The sequence below is a fragment of the Lissotriton vulgaris genome, chromosome 6 (assembly GCF_964263255.1).
Source record: "Lissotriton vulgaris chromosome 6, aLisVul1.2, whole genome shotgun sequence".
Classification (NCBI taxonomy): domain Eukaryota; kingdom Metazoa; phylum Chordata; class Amphibia; order Caudata; family Salamandridae; genus Lissotriton; species Lissotriton vulgaris.
The window spans coordinates 591,841,208-591,853,444 of NC_141694.1; the positions used below are offsets into that span (position 1 = coordinate 591,841,208).

Genomic DNA, 12,237 nt, shown 5'->3' on the forward strand with positions numbered 1-12,237 from the left:
TGAAGGATCGGTACGCTTTAACACAGGCAAAACAGGACTGTTACAAATGTTGCCTGAAGTCTCTTCGATGACATCTTTCGCAATTAGATCGTAGACGATCGCTAACAGAGCCTTTTCACATTCGTTGGATATTCTATATTGGGGAATACGTGGCAACCTAACATTAGTTTTCAATGTTATGACATATTTTGCTATTTCTAAACAACCTACATCGTTAGAACCACTCGCCCAAAGTACATCTGGAAGAGATGACAACTCAGTTGGAATTCTTTCTTTTGACAAATACATCGGAGAAATCACTTTCTTACCAAGGGTGAGTTGTACTCCCGAAGGAGAACAGTACAAAGTAGCATATAATCTCTTCAACAAATCCAAACCTAACAAGTTTTCGCCACAACCTGTTGTAAGAATGAGGGGTGCTTCTAATTCGCATGGGCCAACAGAAAGGGGCATGGGACTGGAGATCGGGTTTCTAACAGGGGCGCCAGAAAAACCTACTGAAACATTCATTTCGCCGGACAAAGGTACGCCAGGAAGTTTTGAGTGCATAATAGAACTTTTTGTAGCACCAGTATCCAGCAGAAATGGCTCTGATACTCCGGATGTAATCACCTCAACATAAGGTCCATTCTGATCTACTGGAACTGAAACAACTCCCTCTCTTTGTCCATGGCTGTCCTAGCAATTATGAACCTCATTCTCGTTCTCTGCGTAATAGTCGTCTGCATAGTACTGAGCTGTCCTGGAGGACGCATTATTCTGTTGGTCAAAGCTATTCATAGAATTCTGAGGCGGGAAAGAAATGGTGTTCTGGGATAAATTTCCACGGCCCCTACCTCTAGGAGCCTGTTGAACACCTCTACCTCTTGCGCCGGAGACACCGTTCAAACGTCGTGCAAGAGCTTGGCAATTACTTTTGAAATTACCCTCTTCTTTGCAATATGCGCATTGATTCGGGCCATACGGAGAACGCTGGTGGGAAAACTCATTTCCTTGTGCGTTTCTCGAATACTGCTGTGGTTGCTGATAATTGGGCTGACTAGGAGTGCGAGGCGGATAGGCTTGTTGGAGAAGAACTTTAGTTTTTAGTTCTTTAGTCTTCTTGTCTGTCTTATCTAGCTCGTCTTTGCGTCTATTTTCATAGTACTGGGCTGTGGCTAAAATCTGCGCTGACGTGGAAACAGCCCAAGCACTCTCTGAATCTTTCAATTTATTGCACAGTTCAGGAAGCAGATTATGTACAAATTTGTCTACAAACAGTCTTTGACCACCCTCGGTAGTCATGTCCTGACCACTATGATCAGTGAAAGTCTCCTCAAATCTCGTGAAAAAGTCAGACACATTCTCATCTTTCTTCTGTTTGCATGCGGATAGCTTGTCCCAATTTACGGGTAATTCAGGCATTAACGTTTTCATGTACGCAATAATCCTACCGGGAAGGTCTGCTATTAAGGGCTCGGGTTTAGAGCCACCAATTTGTCTGGCATCAGTAGCTGTAATATTAGCCCATGAGTTACCTAGTTCTTGATCATGATCTGCATGACGGATTTTACTCCATAAAGGATGCGGAACAACATTCCCAAACAACATGTCTATATCTGCTAAATTCATTACACATGAGCTGGCAGTTTGTGATAATTCCTTGTAATATCCTGCTGGGTTTTTACGTGGATCAGGTAGTGTCTGTTTGAGTGCTAAAACTTCAGATCTTTTCCAGGGGACATGTACCCATACGCGCTGGAAGTGTGGTGGAACAGGTGGTTGTGCATTCGCATCACCTTCCCTCCATACTGGAGGAACCTCTCTCATGGGATACTGTCGCGCCTTTTTCCTATCTGACACATCATCCTCATCAAACGCTCTAGAACTATTTCCCGTATTCCTATAGGATAACAGCAGATCTATTGCTCGTTCAACATCTGCACCTATAATCATGCCTTCGTAAAATTTGAATCGCATGCGGGCTAGTTCTTGCATTCTGCGTTTTGGGTCATTGTCTCGTAAATCTTCCCAGAGGTACAAGCACATCTCTTCAAATACATATCGTTGAGTGGGTGCATCCCACTGACGGAAGACTTCCATAACGGACTGAACATCATATTTAGCAGTGTCAGTAATCCATTTGCGTGCTAACTCATTTAGTACCACTCTTTCCTCGTAGTCTGGTAGTTGACTACGCAACTGTCTACGTTCTGTCTTAGGGGTCGTTTTAGGCGACCCAAAGAAGGGTGAGAATAGACCGGTGACAGTACTTGTCACTCTCTGTCTGACAGAAGGACAAGCTTGTGGCGGAGCAGATGCGCCGGAAAACACAGGCTGATATAAAGAGGAAGTTGAAGCAACAACAGAGGAAGTCGAGGCAGTAGCAGACGTAGTATCATAGTGAGTAGTTGGAGCAGTAGGCGAAGTCATAGAAGTAGATGGAGTATGTAGCAAAGGCGGCGGCCCTTGAGAAGGCTGCGCCAGAGAAGTAGGAACCAGCTGAAGAGGAGCTGGTGCTTGTGCAAGAGCTGCTTTTCGTGCGCTAGGGCGTGGTATAACAATACGCCTTGGTGGTCCCACAATACTCGATGTGTATGGGGGCGGTGAGTTCAATAAATGGGAAATTAATGGATCTGTCTCGGATGTTCCCTTTGAGTCTTGTCCCCCATGTGGTAACATCGGGTAGCATTTATCTATTGCTAATTTCTTGCTTCTGAGCATTTGTTCACTTTCCTGCTCTTCCTCATTATCCCTGTATGCGATGGCAGCTTGCACCATCGACATACCTCTTTTATTTTTCTTTGCTAGTTTTATTTCCTTCTGTTTGGCCTCTTTGCGCCATAGGCGAAAAGAGTCAAACATCGCCGGCCGGGCTTTCTTCTTAAACAGTTTGACCTCGAGGTTGTCTAATACTTCTGAGTCAAAACTACCATATTGGGACCTTGCGGGTGTATTTTATCCATACCTCATTATACGTGATAGGACCTACTCCGTGCTTTATATATAACTCATATGTTGGAGTTCCAATCGGAGGAACCGGACACGAATCCTCAAATCGGGAGTCCTTACTATAACCAAGACAAAACAAGTTTCCAAGTCTGCTAAGACCAGGCATCTTTGCTCACTAGTCTAGCTTCAAACTTCAAGGGATTATCTAATTATGATATTATCGTGAATACACGAATCCCTCGGTTTTGGTGCTTGCAAGAACCAATACAAACCGTATCTCTAGGATACCAAAACTAAGAACCAAGAACCAATACAAACCGTATCTCTAGAATACCAAAACTAAGAACCAAACTAAGGACTGGGAGACGCTCCACTTATACTTAACTGAATATTGAAGATCGGTGACGTCACTAGAAGACTCTTCTATCGTTTCGCTCTACCAAGGATCACTGGGTCCAAAACAGGGCGATAGTCAGGGCAGCAGTCCTTCGTAGCCGTCGGGACGCGGGGAACCTCGCAGCAAAGTCCTTCGGAACCACGTCGACATGCAGGGGTCGCTGAAGTGGCTGGCCGTCCTCTGGAATTTTCACACGAAGCTCCTCACGAACATCTGGCTTGGACCGTCACCGCTTGATACCGCCCCGAGTTGGGCGCCAACTGAGGTGCCGGGTTTTTAGGGACCCGGTGGTGCCAGGGGTAACACCCGTGGACCTCTGAGTTCTCCCTGTTATGGACCACAGAAACACGGAGTCTTCTAGTTGAAGTCAGAGATCGAGTTTTATTGGCTGCAACCAAGTAACATGTGTCCTAGAAGTACGGCAGCACGGGCCGTAAGTTCTCAGGAGACTGTTCGTTTTTACAGAACCAGCCTTCTCCTTATATACATAAATAACAGCTGTAGGCAAGAATTCTTGAGTTTATGATATGGCTATACACATATTTCTGTAACAATACAAAGAGCGAAGTCATGCTGGTCAGCACATATTTTAGATGTCCAGTTTGTGATGGATTACTCTGCCAGATCCAGAATCCCCATCAGATATCGATGTAACACCAGTAAGGTCGGGCACCCTCCCATCATAAAACGGGTCATAAACAAGAAGCATGGACAGGTGTATGTGTATGGAAAACATGGTCTGTATGTAGTGAATGGTTTATGACATGTTGTGCCTAGATAATATCTTGTTCGGCCACTGGGCGAGGAGCTGCCAAAACAGGTTTGGCTGGAGGCAGTGGAGTCAGCTTCGGCCAGGTCATGGGGATGTCAGCTACGGCGGACGTGTCCTTTCAGATCAAACTCGGTCTTAATCGATTGACTATATATGAGGGCAAGTCATAAGATGGATGCCGTTTACAAAATGGAGTCTGAGGGTTTGGGATGGAAACTACGATTTAAGGGTGTTAGCATCACTCAATTGTGACGCAAATGCATAGGGATGACGTCCTAATCATTACCGGTCCGTAGATACCAAATTCGTCACGGTACGACGATGTTTTGAACACGAGTGTTGGACCCCGGAGCCGGTGGAACAGCAGGGTCCGGAATTGCGGTACCACAAATGTACCTAGCATCTGTGTAGGTGTTATACCAAGAATCCCTCTGGGATCTAGTCCAAGCCATTACCTTAGAATTAGTCCTGGTCTTGAGTTCGACACCCCGCAGGGGATGTTAGACCACTGCTAGCTGGAGCGTCTGCATGCAGGAACCTCAGCGTCCCTGGTCAGTGTATCAGCCGGAAAGTCACAGTCTCCTCTGTCTTTTTAAGCAAGACATGATGTATATATTCCCACAGGTCTCCCCAGGGGTCCTACCTTGCTTGAACGTTAACATAGATATTTTACAGGAGTTGTTTGTCCTCTTGTGAGTCCTGCTGTGCTTCCAAGAAGCCTCATGCATAATGTATGAGTATCGAAGCAGGGAAAAACCTGCTTTCTGAATGCAGTGTTGTATCAAGGGAAAAGGTGAGTGCCTAAGAACCGTTGTGTATGTAATGTAGGGAGGAATATAGGTGAAATGTTGTGATGTGTACCTGCCCCAATATAAGGTACCTATAAGGAATATAACAGAGCCCAGCCTACAGAAAATAAGGGATCACCACACCATAAAGGGCATTGATTTCCATCAAGACACTTTCAAAGTAGCCACCTTCGCCAATTACATTTTGTTATCCATCACCACTGCAGGCCACTCTGTACTAGACTAATGTCAGCTCGCAAGAGGTGCGGGATCCTTGTGGATCCCTAAATTAATGTACATACATTGGATGGGCTGGTAGTAGTATATGGAGGTCATGCACTGACTGCAAAGTTGAAAGACAAAACCCCCTTTAGATGTACACTGCCTGGCCTAACGTAACTCAGTATGTATCTGTTCCCAAATCTATATGAACATGCCCAAAGTAACATTAAACGCTTTTTGAAAGGGACTAAGGTCCTCCAGAAATCCTGTCACACAGATGCTTTGTCATGACTTGGGCATCCCCCCTTATTTAAGATGGCAGTACTACATAAAAGCATCTAACTTGTCCAAGCACTACCTCGCCCTATTCCCAGAAGGGAAATAGCCCAACTACAGGAACTTGACAGCTCCATCATGTGGGAGTGGCAGAAACCAAGCATGCATAAAAGAACATGCACACAACACCCAGTTCAGGGAGGACTGGGGATGCCAGACCTCTGCCAATATTATACGGTATCCCAAATGCGCTACACTCTTGAATGGCTCCGATGGGAAACAAATAAAATCTGGTGCTTCGTAGATCACAACCTTACAGCCCACCCTCTAGCAGAAGTACTCTGGATCCCCAAAAGCAGCACTGCCAAAACCTTTGTGTTTCGTCCATCACTCGTGTGACTTTGTAAACCTGGCACAGCTTAGCACGGTGATACATTTAGCAACATACAATACACCCCCAACACATATTTTAGGAAACACAGATTTCACCCCAGGGTTGCATAGTGTCTACATAGGCATTATAAATCCTAGGGATATTATTGGCTGCTAGACTGCTTCAACAGAGGATAACCCCAAACGTTTAAAATCTTTAAAGCAATACATCACATTCCAGAGGGGATAAAGATATCACTATTTCCAGATTAAAGACTGAATCTTACATCCTCAGGTCAGGGAAGGTGTGACAAGACCACTCACAACCTTTGATTTATTACTTTCAAACGTTCACTACCAAAGGCAATTAGTATCCCCGATCTACACCCCCCTTAATGCTAGTCCTGCCCAACTGTACTTTGCGCACAAGGAGAAGTGGGATAAAGAACTCCAAACACCTCTCTCTTCCAAATGTTGAAAAGATATCTTTAAAAGTGCAAACAACTTTGTACATCATGCTCAAAATTGGGAAGTCCTATACACATTTTTAGCTGGCAGTTCAAACCAGCATTTCTCTTGAAATAGACAAAACATGATCAAGGCTTTACTGGAGGCAACGAGGGGAGTTGGGTACAATTCTTTGAGCATGCTTGTAAGAGATTGCAGTATTAGGTGAGTGGGTGAGAAACCACCTCAAATTATAAACAAATCCTTGTCAGGGTGAACCACAAAAGTCACTAACTAAATCTGTGCTTAACCATCTGGTAGCTTGACACAAAGCAGTGAGGCTTAATTTAGAGCCAATCTGTAAAGTATACATACAGTACTGAAACTGTAATAAAATGAAAACATAACACAAGAACCAAGTTAGAAAAAGAAAGTACGTTTAAAAAATTAACTGACACTAAAATTAGAAAAGTTCAATCAGTAGAAACAAAGCTATGAATGTTAAACTTTCAATACTCAAAATAGAGCTAAAAAGCATTAACCGCGGTCACCATGTTGCGCTTGAGTGGGACAAATAAAAAATGAATTCCAACTGTAATGGAGTGCTTGTTGGATACAAGGACCAGGTTCGTCATGCTGAAAAGTTTTACCTTTGGATTTAGACTCTGGATTGAAAGTCAAAAATTCTCAGTAGAGCAAGGCAGCAGGCTGTGGCCGAAGAAGGCTCCACCTCGTCGAATAACTGCGGTGAAGCTGTCCTAGAAATGGTAATTTTGCACCCAGAGAAGGTCCCTAATGGGTCAGATACTTTTCACGTCTTTGCCCTGTGGAGATTTCTACCTTCGGACTTCTACACTTTTTTTGGAGCTTGGATTCTTCCATTAGAGTATTAAAACTTAAACATTTTGGTTCACGGACCCTAACGTAACATGATATTGTTTTACCTGTTTTACCAGGTGACTGTCACTCAAGAATTGGGGGTAGCTGTTGAATTGTGCTGGGGTTAAGGCATTCTGCTTCATCCTGAGGAGCACAATCTACCAACAAGGAGTATTATTTTGAGAATTTATAAAGAAACTCATTTTAAAATAAAAATGTATTTTTGTGTGCAGTGTATTAGAATAAAATTGTAAAATATTAATATATGATATTATAACTATTGCTGCTTGCTTTCGTTATGGTTAGGCTTTTATGTTTTTCTGTAATTCTTCCAGTTCACTCTAATCCATTGCTTTTTTTCTTTCAGTGTGTTTTACTTAATGATGCTTTTGAACTGTTCAGTTATATTGATCGAAGTCAGCTAACATCGGAATTTGGTGGATACTTAATATACGAACACGAACACTGGGTTTCTTTCCGAAAGGTAATTTTTATTCTGCTCATGTTTTCAAAATTAACTTCTCGTTTGAAAGCACAATAAGCATGCGTATTTTTCATTACATAGATGGTACACCACTCACGATGAAGTTTTTAAATGTTTGTTGTTAAGAAGAATGCCCTCTCCTTTTCCTGTCTCATCTCATCCAGGGAACCGGCCAGTCCAATTCCTGATACTTTACTGTATGTTCTAAAACAGGGCACCTATTTATCTTACTCCTACATCATTTCCCATTTCCTTCAGATGCCTAGCTTATTTGTACAGAAGGAAGAGGGAACAGAATTTCTGTATTATCTAGATCTTTTTGAATGTTTGCTGTTAAAATAAAATAAAAATCCTCTTTTTCTTGTCTAATCTCCCCCAAGGTACCCACCAATGCGTCAGTAAATTAACCTAGACTGCGTGTCCTTGGGGGTTCATATGGCTTTCCTCCTCTCAGCCCATTCATTGTCCATTATTGTGGTCCTATCAGAACCTATCACCAGAATCCCCTCTACAGCATTTAGCATCGCTCCTTAGTTCCCTTTAGGATGGCAGTTTGGTGGGAATGGCACATAGACACAGATGGATGTTCGGATCCAGCAGCAGACAATGATAGAACAGATGCAGCAGAGTAAAAACTAAGGGGGTGATTACGAAGGCGGTGAAACTGCCACCGGCAGGCTGCCGGTGGTGGTTTCACCGACATCGCCAATCACTTCTCCGCCCGCCATATAATGATGAGGGGCGGTGTGCTGGCAGACACAAAGTCCACCTGCCACCGGTCTGCCACAAGCAATCGTTCCGATTACCAGGCACACCCAGCCTGCATCCCTAAACTGGTGGTGGTGCCTAGCTGGCACCGCCCGGTAGATTAGGATGCTGCAATCTGCAAGCCTTTTAATGGCAGTTCCTCCGCCATTCAAATGTTGGCGGGGATTGACTTTGGGGGCCCATTGCGGGAACCCCTTGTGCAGGCTCACGTTTGTGTGGTGCCCCTCCTACATTTCCCTGCACCAGGTGGCAGGCACTGTACAGTGCCTGCCACATAGTGTAGGGAAAAACAAAACATGCACTTTTAACATTGGGGAAGGTGCTGCAGCCAGCAGCACCCGCCGCAATGTTAAAAATTGATTTTGTAGCCACCATGGTGGTGGCTGCATTGTAATTAGTAGTGCGGGACCACCGCCATTTAGGCGGGCGGTCCCTATCCCCGGGACGATGACCCTCGTAGTGAGCCCATAGGTTTCCGTTTAGTTTGTTGTATAGGCTTTTTAATGCTAATAATATACCAGCACAACAGCACAGTTTATGTTTTGAATCATCATAGCACAGCTTTGCGACGCTTGCCATGAAGTGTGTGAGGTGGAAGCCTATGCACAGCTTCAGTTGATGCCGGTGCAGCTGTTTCTGCTCCTGGCCAACCTGCCCTCTTCCCTCCAAGGCTCGCAGGTGGATGGTGCCTTAATAAAGCAGGCTCAGCAATTTCCGGAGGAGGTATACTTGTCACCTCTACCGTGTACGGCAGTAAGCTGCTGCTTTGTAGGGATGCCAACCACCTGACTATTTTCTTCTGCATTCCAAGACTTTTTAGGGCTCGCCTGCTGATGCGCTTGCGCATAGCTGGTGAGCTATATTGTAGCTTAACTAGAGCTTAACCATCTCGGCGACTTGTTGCTGTGCCCGAGAAAAGCAAGCTCAATGCGCAAGCGCATTGGCAAAAAGCGCGTGCACATCAAAGCCACCAGCACATCAAAGCCTCCCTCCCACAGGCATCTCAGCTTCCACCAGCCGGCATTTCTCCTCCCCTAATTATTCACTGCACGGCAGGCAGCAACATCAAAGGCTGCTGCTGCCGTGACTCGCATTTCTCCTCCCTCCTCCCCTTTCACTGCCCAGGCCGGCCGTACTTTCACTTGTCTCGCGTTTATTTTAACATGGCAGCTTTTCCTTTTTTGGTTGAATGTCTTCTAGCTTTCCCTCACCCTATTCTCGTCACCCTTACTCACTCCCATCAATCTCCCGGACTAAACCCTTCTCTTTGTACCCATTCCGGGAGTGACCTTTGTTTCTGTCAAACTCCTCTGGTTCGTGTGTGAAGCTTTGTAATCTCACTATTGGCAAGCCGCTTGTAGATGCATTTCTCTCCCAGATGCATTTCTCTCCCGGCTCAAGCTCTACCTATCCCATACCGATTTTCTCCCCACTTCCTCCAAGTACAGATTCCTTCCCTCTGTAAGTATAGTTCTTGCAGATCACCTAGCCAGTCGTAATTGTTTTCATTGTGCATTTAAGGATATATTTTCTTTTTTTCCTGTGGACATTGTCTGACGAGCAGTGCCTAGTAATGCAGCGCTGACATCTCGAGGAAGAGGCAGCTGCATATGAAGAGTGCCCATGTTTGTTTGACATTTTGATCTTTCCTTGAATGCGGGCTCAGGCGGAGGTGTGCTAAGAAACTCAAAACTGCTCCGGTAGTCTGGGTAGTTCCACTGCCAGTTTACTCTCTTGTTTTATGAAAAACTTAGTTTTTTGCTTTGTACCCATACCCGGAGTGACCTTTGTTTCTGTCAAACTCCTCGGCTCTGCTTCGTGTGTGAAGCTTTGTAATCTCACTTTTGGCAAGCCGTTTGTAGATGCATTTCTCTCCCGGCTCAAGCTCTACCTATCCCCTACCGATTTTCTCCCCACTTCCTCCAAGTACAGATTCCTTCCCTCTGTAACGATTCACCCACCACACAGCTCCACCGATGCACCCACCACACAGCTCCACCAATGCAGCCACCACACAGCTCTACCGACACAGCTCCACCGATGCACCCACCACACAGCTCCACCGATGCACCCACCATACAGCTCCACCGAGGCACCCACCACACATCTCCACGGATGCACCCACCACACAGCTCCACCGAGGCACCCACCATACAGCTCCACCGATGCACCCACCACACAGCTCCACCAATGCACCCACCACACAGCTCCACCGAGGCACCCACCACACAGCTCCACAAATGCACCCACCACCCAGCTCCACAGATGCACCCACCACCCAGCTCCACCAATGCACCCACCACACAGCTCCTCAGATGCACCCACCACACAGCTCCACTGATGCACCCACCACCCAGCTCCACCCATGCACCCACCACACAGCTCCACTGATGCACCCACCACCCAAACACCACCGATGCACCCACCACAGAGCTCCACAGATGCACCCACCACACAGCTCCACCTATGCACCCACCACACAGCTCCACTGAGGCACCCACCACACAGCTCAGCAGATGCACCCAGCAAACAGCTCCACCTACACAGCTCCACCAATGCACCCACCACACAGCTCCACCGAAGCACCCACCACCCAGCTCCACCGATGCACCCAGCACACAGCTCCACCGACACACCTCCACCGATGCACCCACCACACAGCTCCACTGATGCACCCACCACTCAGCTCCACTGATGCACCCACCACACAGCTCCACCGATGCTCCAACTAAGCTCCACCAATGCACCCACCACACAGCTCCACCAATGCACCCACTAAGCTCCACCGATGCACCCACCACACAGCTTCACTGAGGCACCCACCACAGAGCTCGACCAATGCACCCACCACACAGCTCCACCGATGCACCCACCACACAGCTCCACCTACACAGCTCCACCGATGCACCCACCACAGAGCTTCACTGATGCACCCACCACACAGCTCCACTGACGCACCCACCACACAGCTCCACCGAATGACCCACCACACAGCTCCACCGATGCACCCACCACACAGCTCCACCGATGCAGCCACCACACAGCTCCACCGACACAGCTCCACCGATGCACCCACCACACAGCTCCACCAATGCACCCACCTCAAAGTTCCACCGATGCAGCCACCACACAGCTCCACCGACACAGCTCCACCGATGCACCCAGCTCCACCGATGCAGCCACCACACAGCTCCACTGACACAGCTCCACCGATGCACCCACCACACAGCTCCACCGAGGCACCCACCATACAGCTCCACCAAGGCACCCACCACACAGCTCCACCGATGCACCCACCGCACAGCTTCACCGAGGCACCCAGCACACAGCTCCACAGATGCACCCACCACACAGCTCCACAGATGCACCCACCACACAGCTCCACCGAAGGACCAACCACACGGCTCCACCGATGCACCCACCACACAGCTCCACAGATGCACCCACCACCCAGTTCCACCGATGCACCCACCACACAGCTCCACCGATGCACCCACCACACAGCTCCACCGATGCTCCAACTAAGCTCCACCAATGCACCCACCACACAGCTCCACCAATGCACCCACTAAGCTCCACTGATGCACACACCACTCAGCGCAACCACAGCATCACTCAGCGCAACCACAGCATCACTCAGCACCACCACAGCATCACTCAACGCAACCACAGCATCACTCAGAGCAACCACTTCATCACTCAGCACAACCACAGCATCACTGGTTCAAATATGTTCTTTCAATGTTTCAAGCTGTTTTCAAGCTGTCATGCTTTATTACAAATCACAAAAAGATGTTAATATTTCACTTCTGTTCTTGGATTTTCGTCACAATAAAAAACACTGAACATAATCTTCACAAAAGTTATTTACAAAAGTTTAAGCTATTGCCATTACAAATTA

The 12,237-nt window shown here is 46.9% G+C and overlaps 1 protein-coding gene across 1 annotated transcript in view; it reads left to right on the forward strand.

Annotated features, from left to right (window-relative positions):
• LOC147707736 (uncharacterized) overlaps positions 1-12,237 on the forward strand; it is a 551,277-nt gene that overhangs the window by 69,746 nt on the left and 469,294 nt on the right. Inside the window, exon 6 of the mRNA XM_086925663.1 lies at positions 7,452-7,568. Coding sequence (XP_086781789.1) covers positions 7,452-7,568 — 117 coding nt within the window. The remainder of the gene's footprint in view (positions 1-7,451; positions 7,569-12,237) is intronic.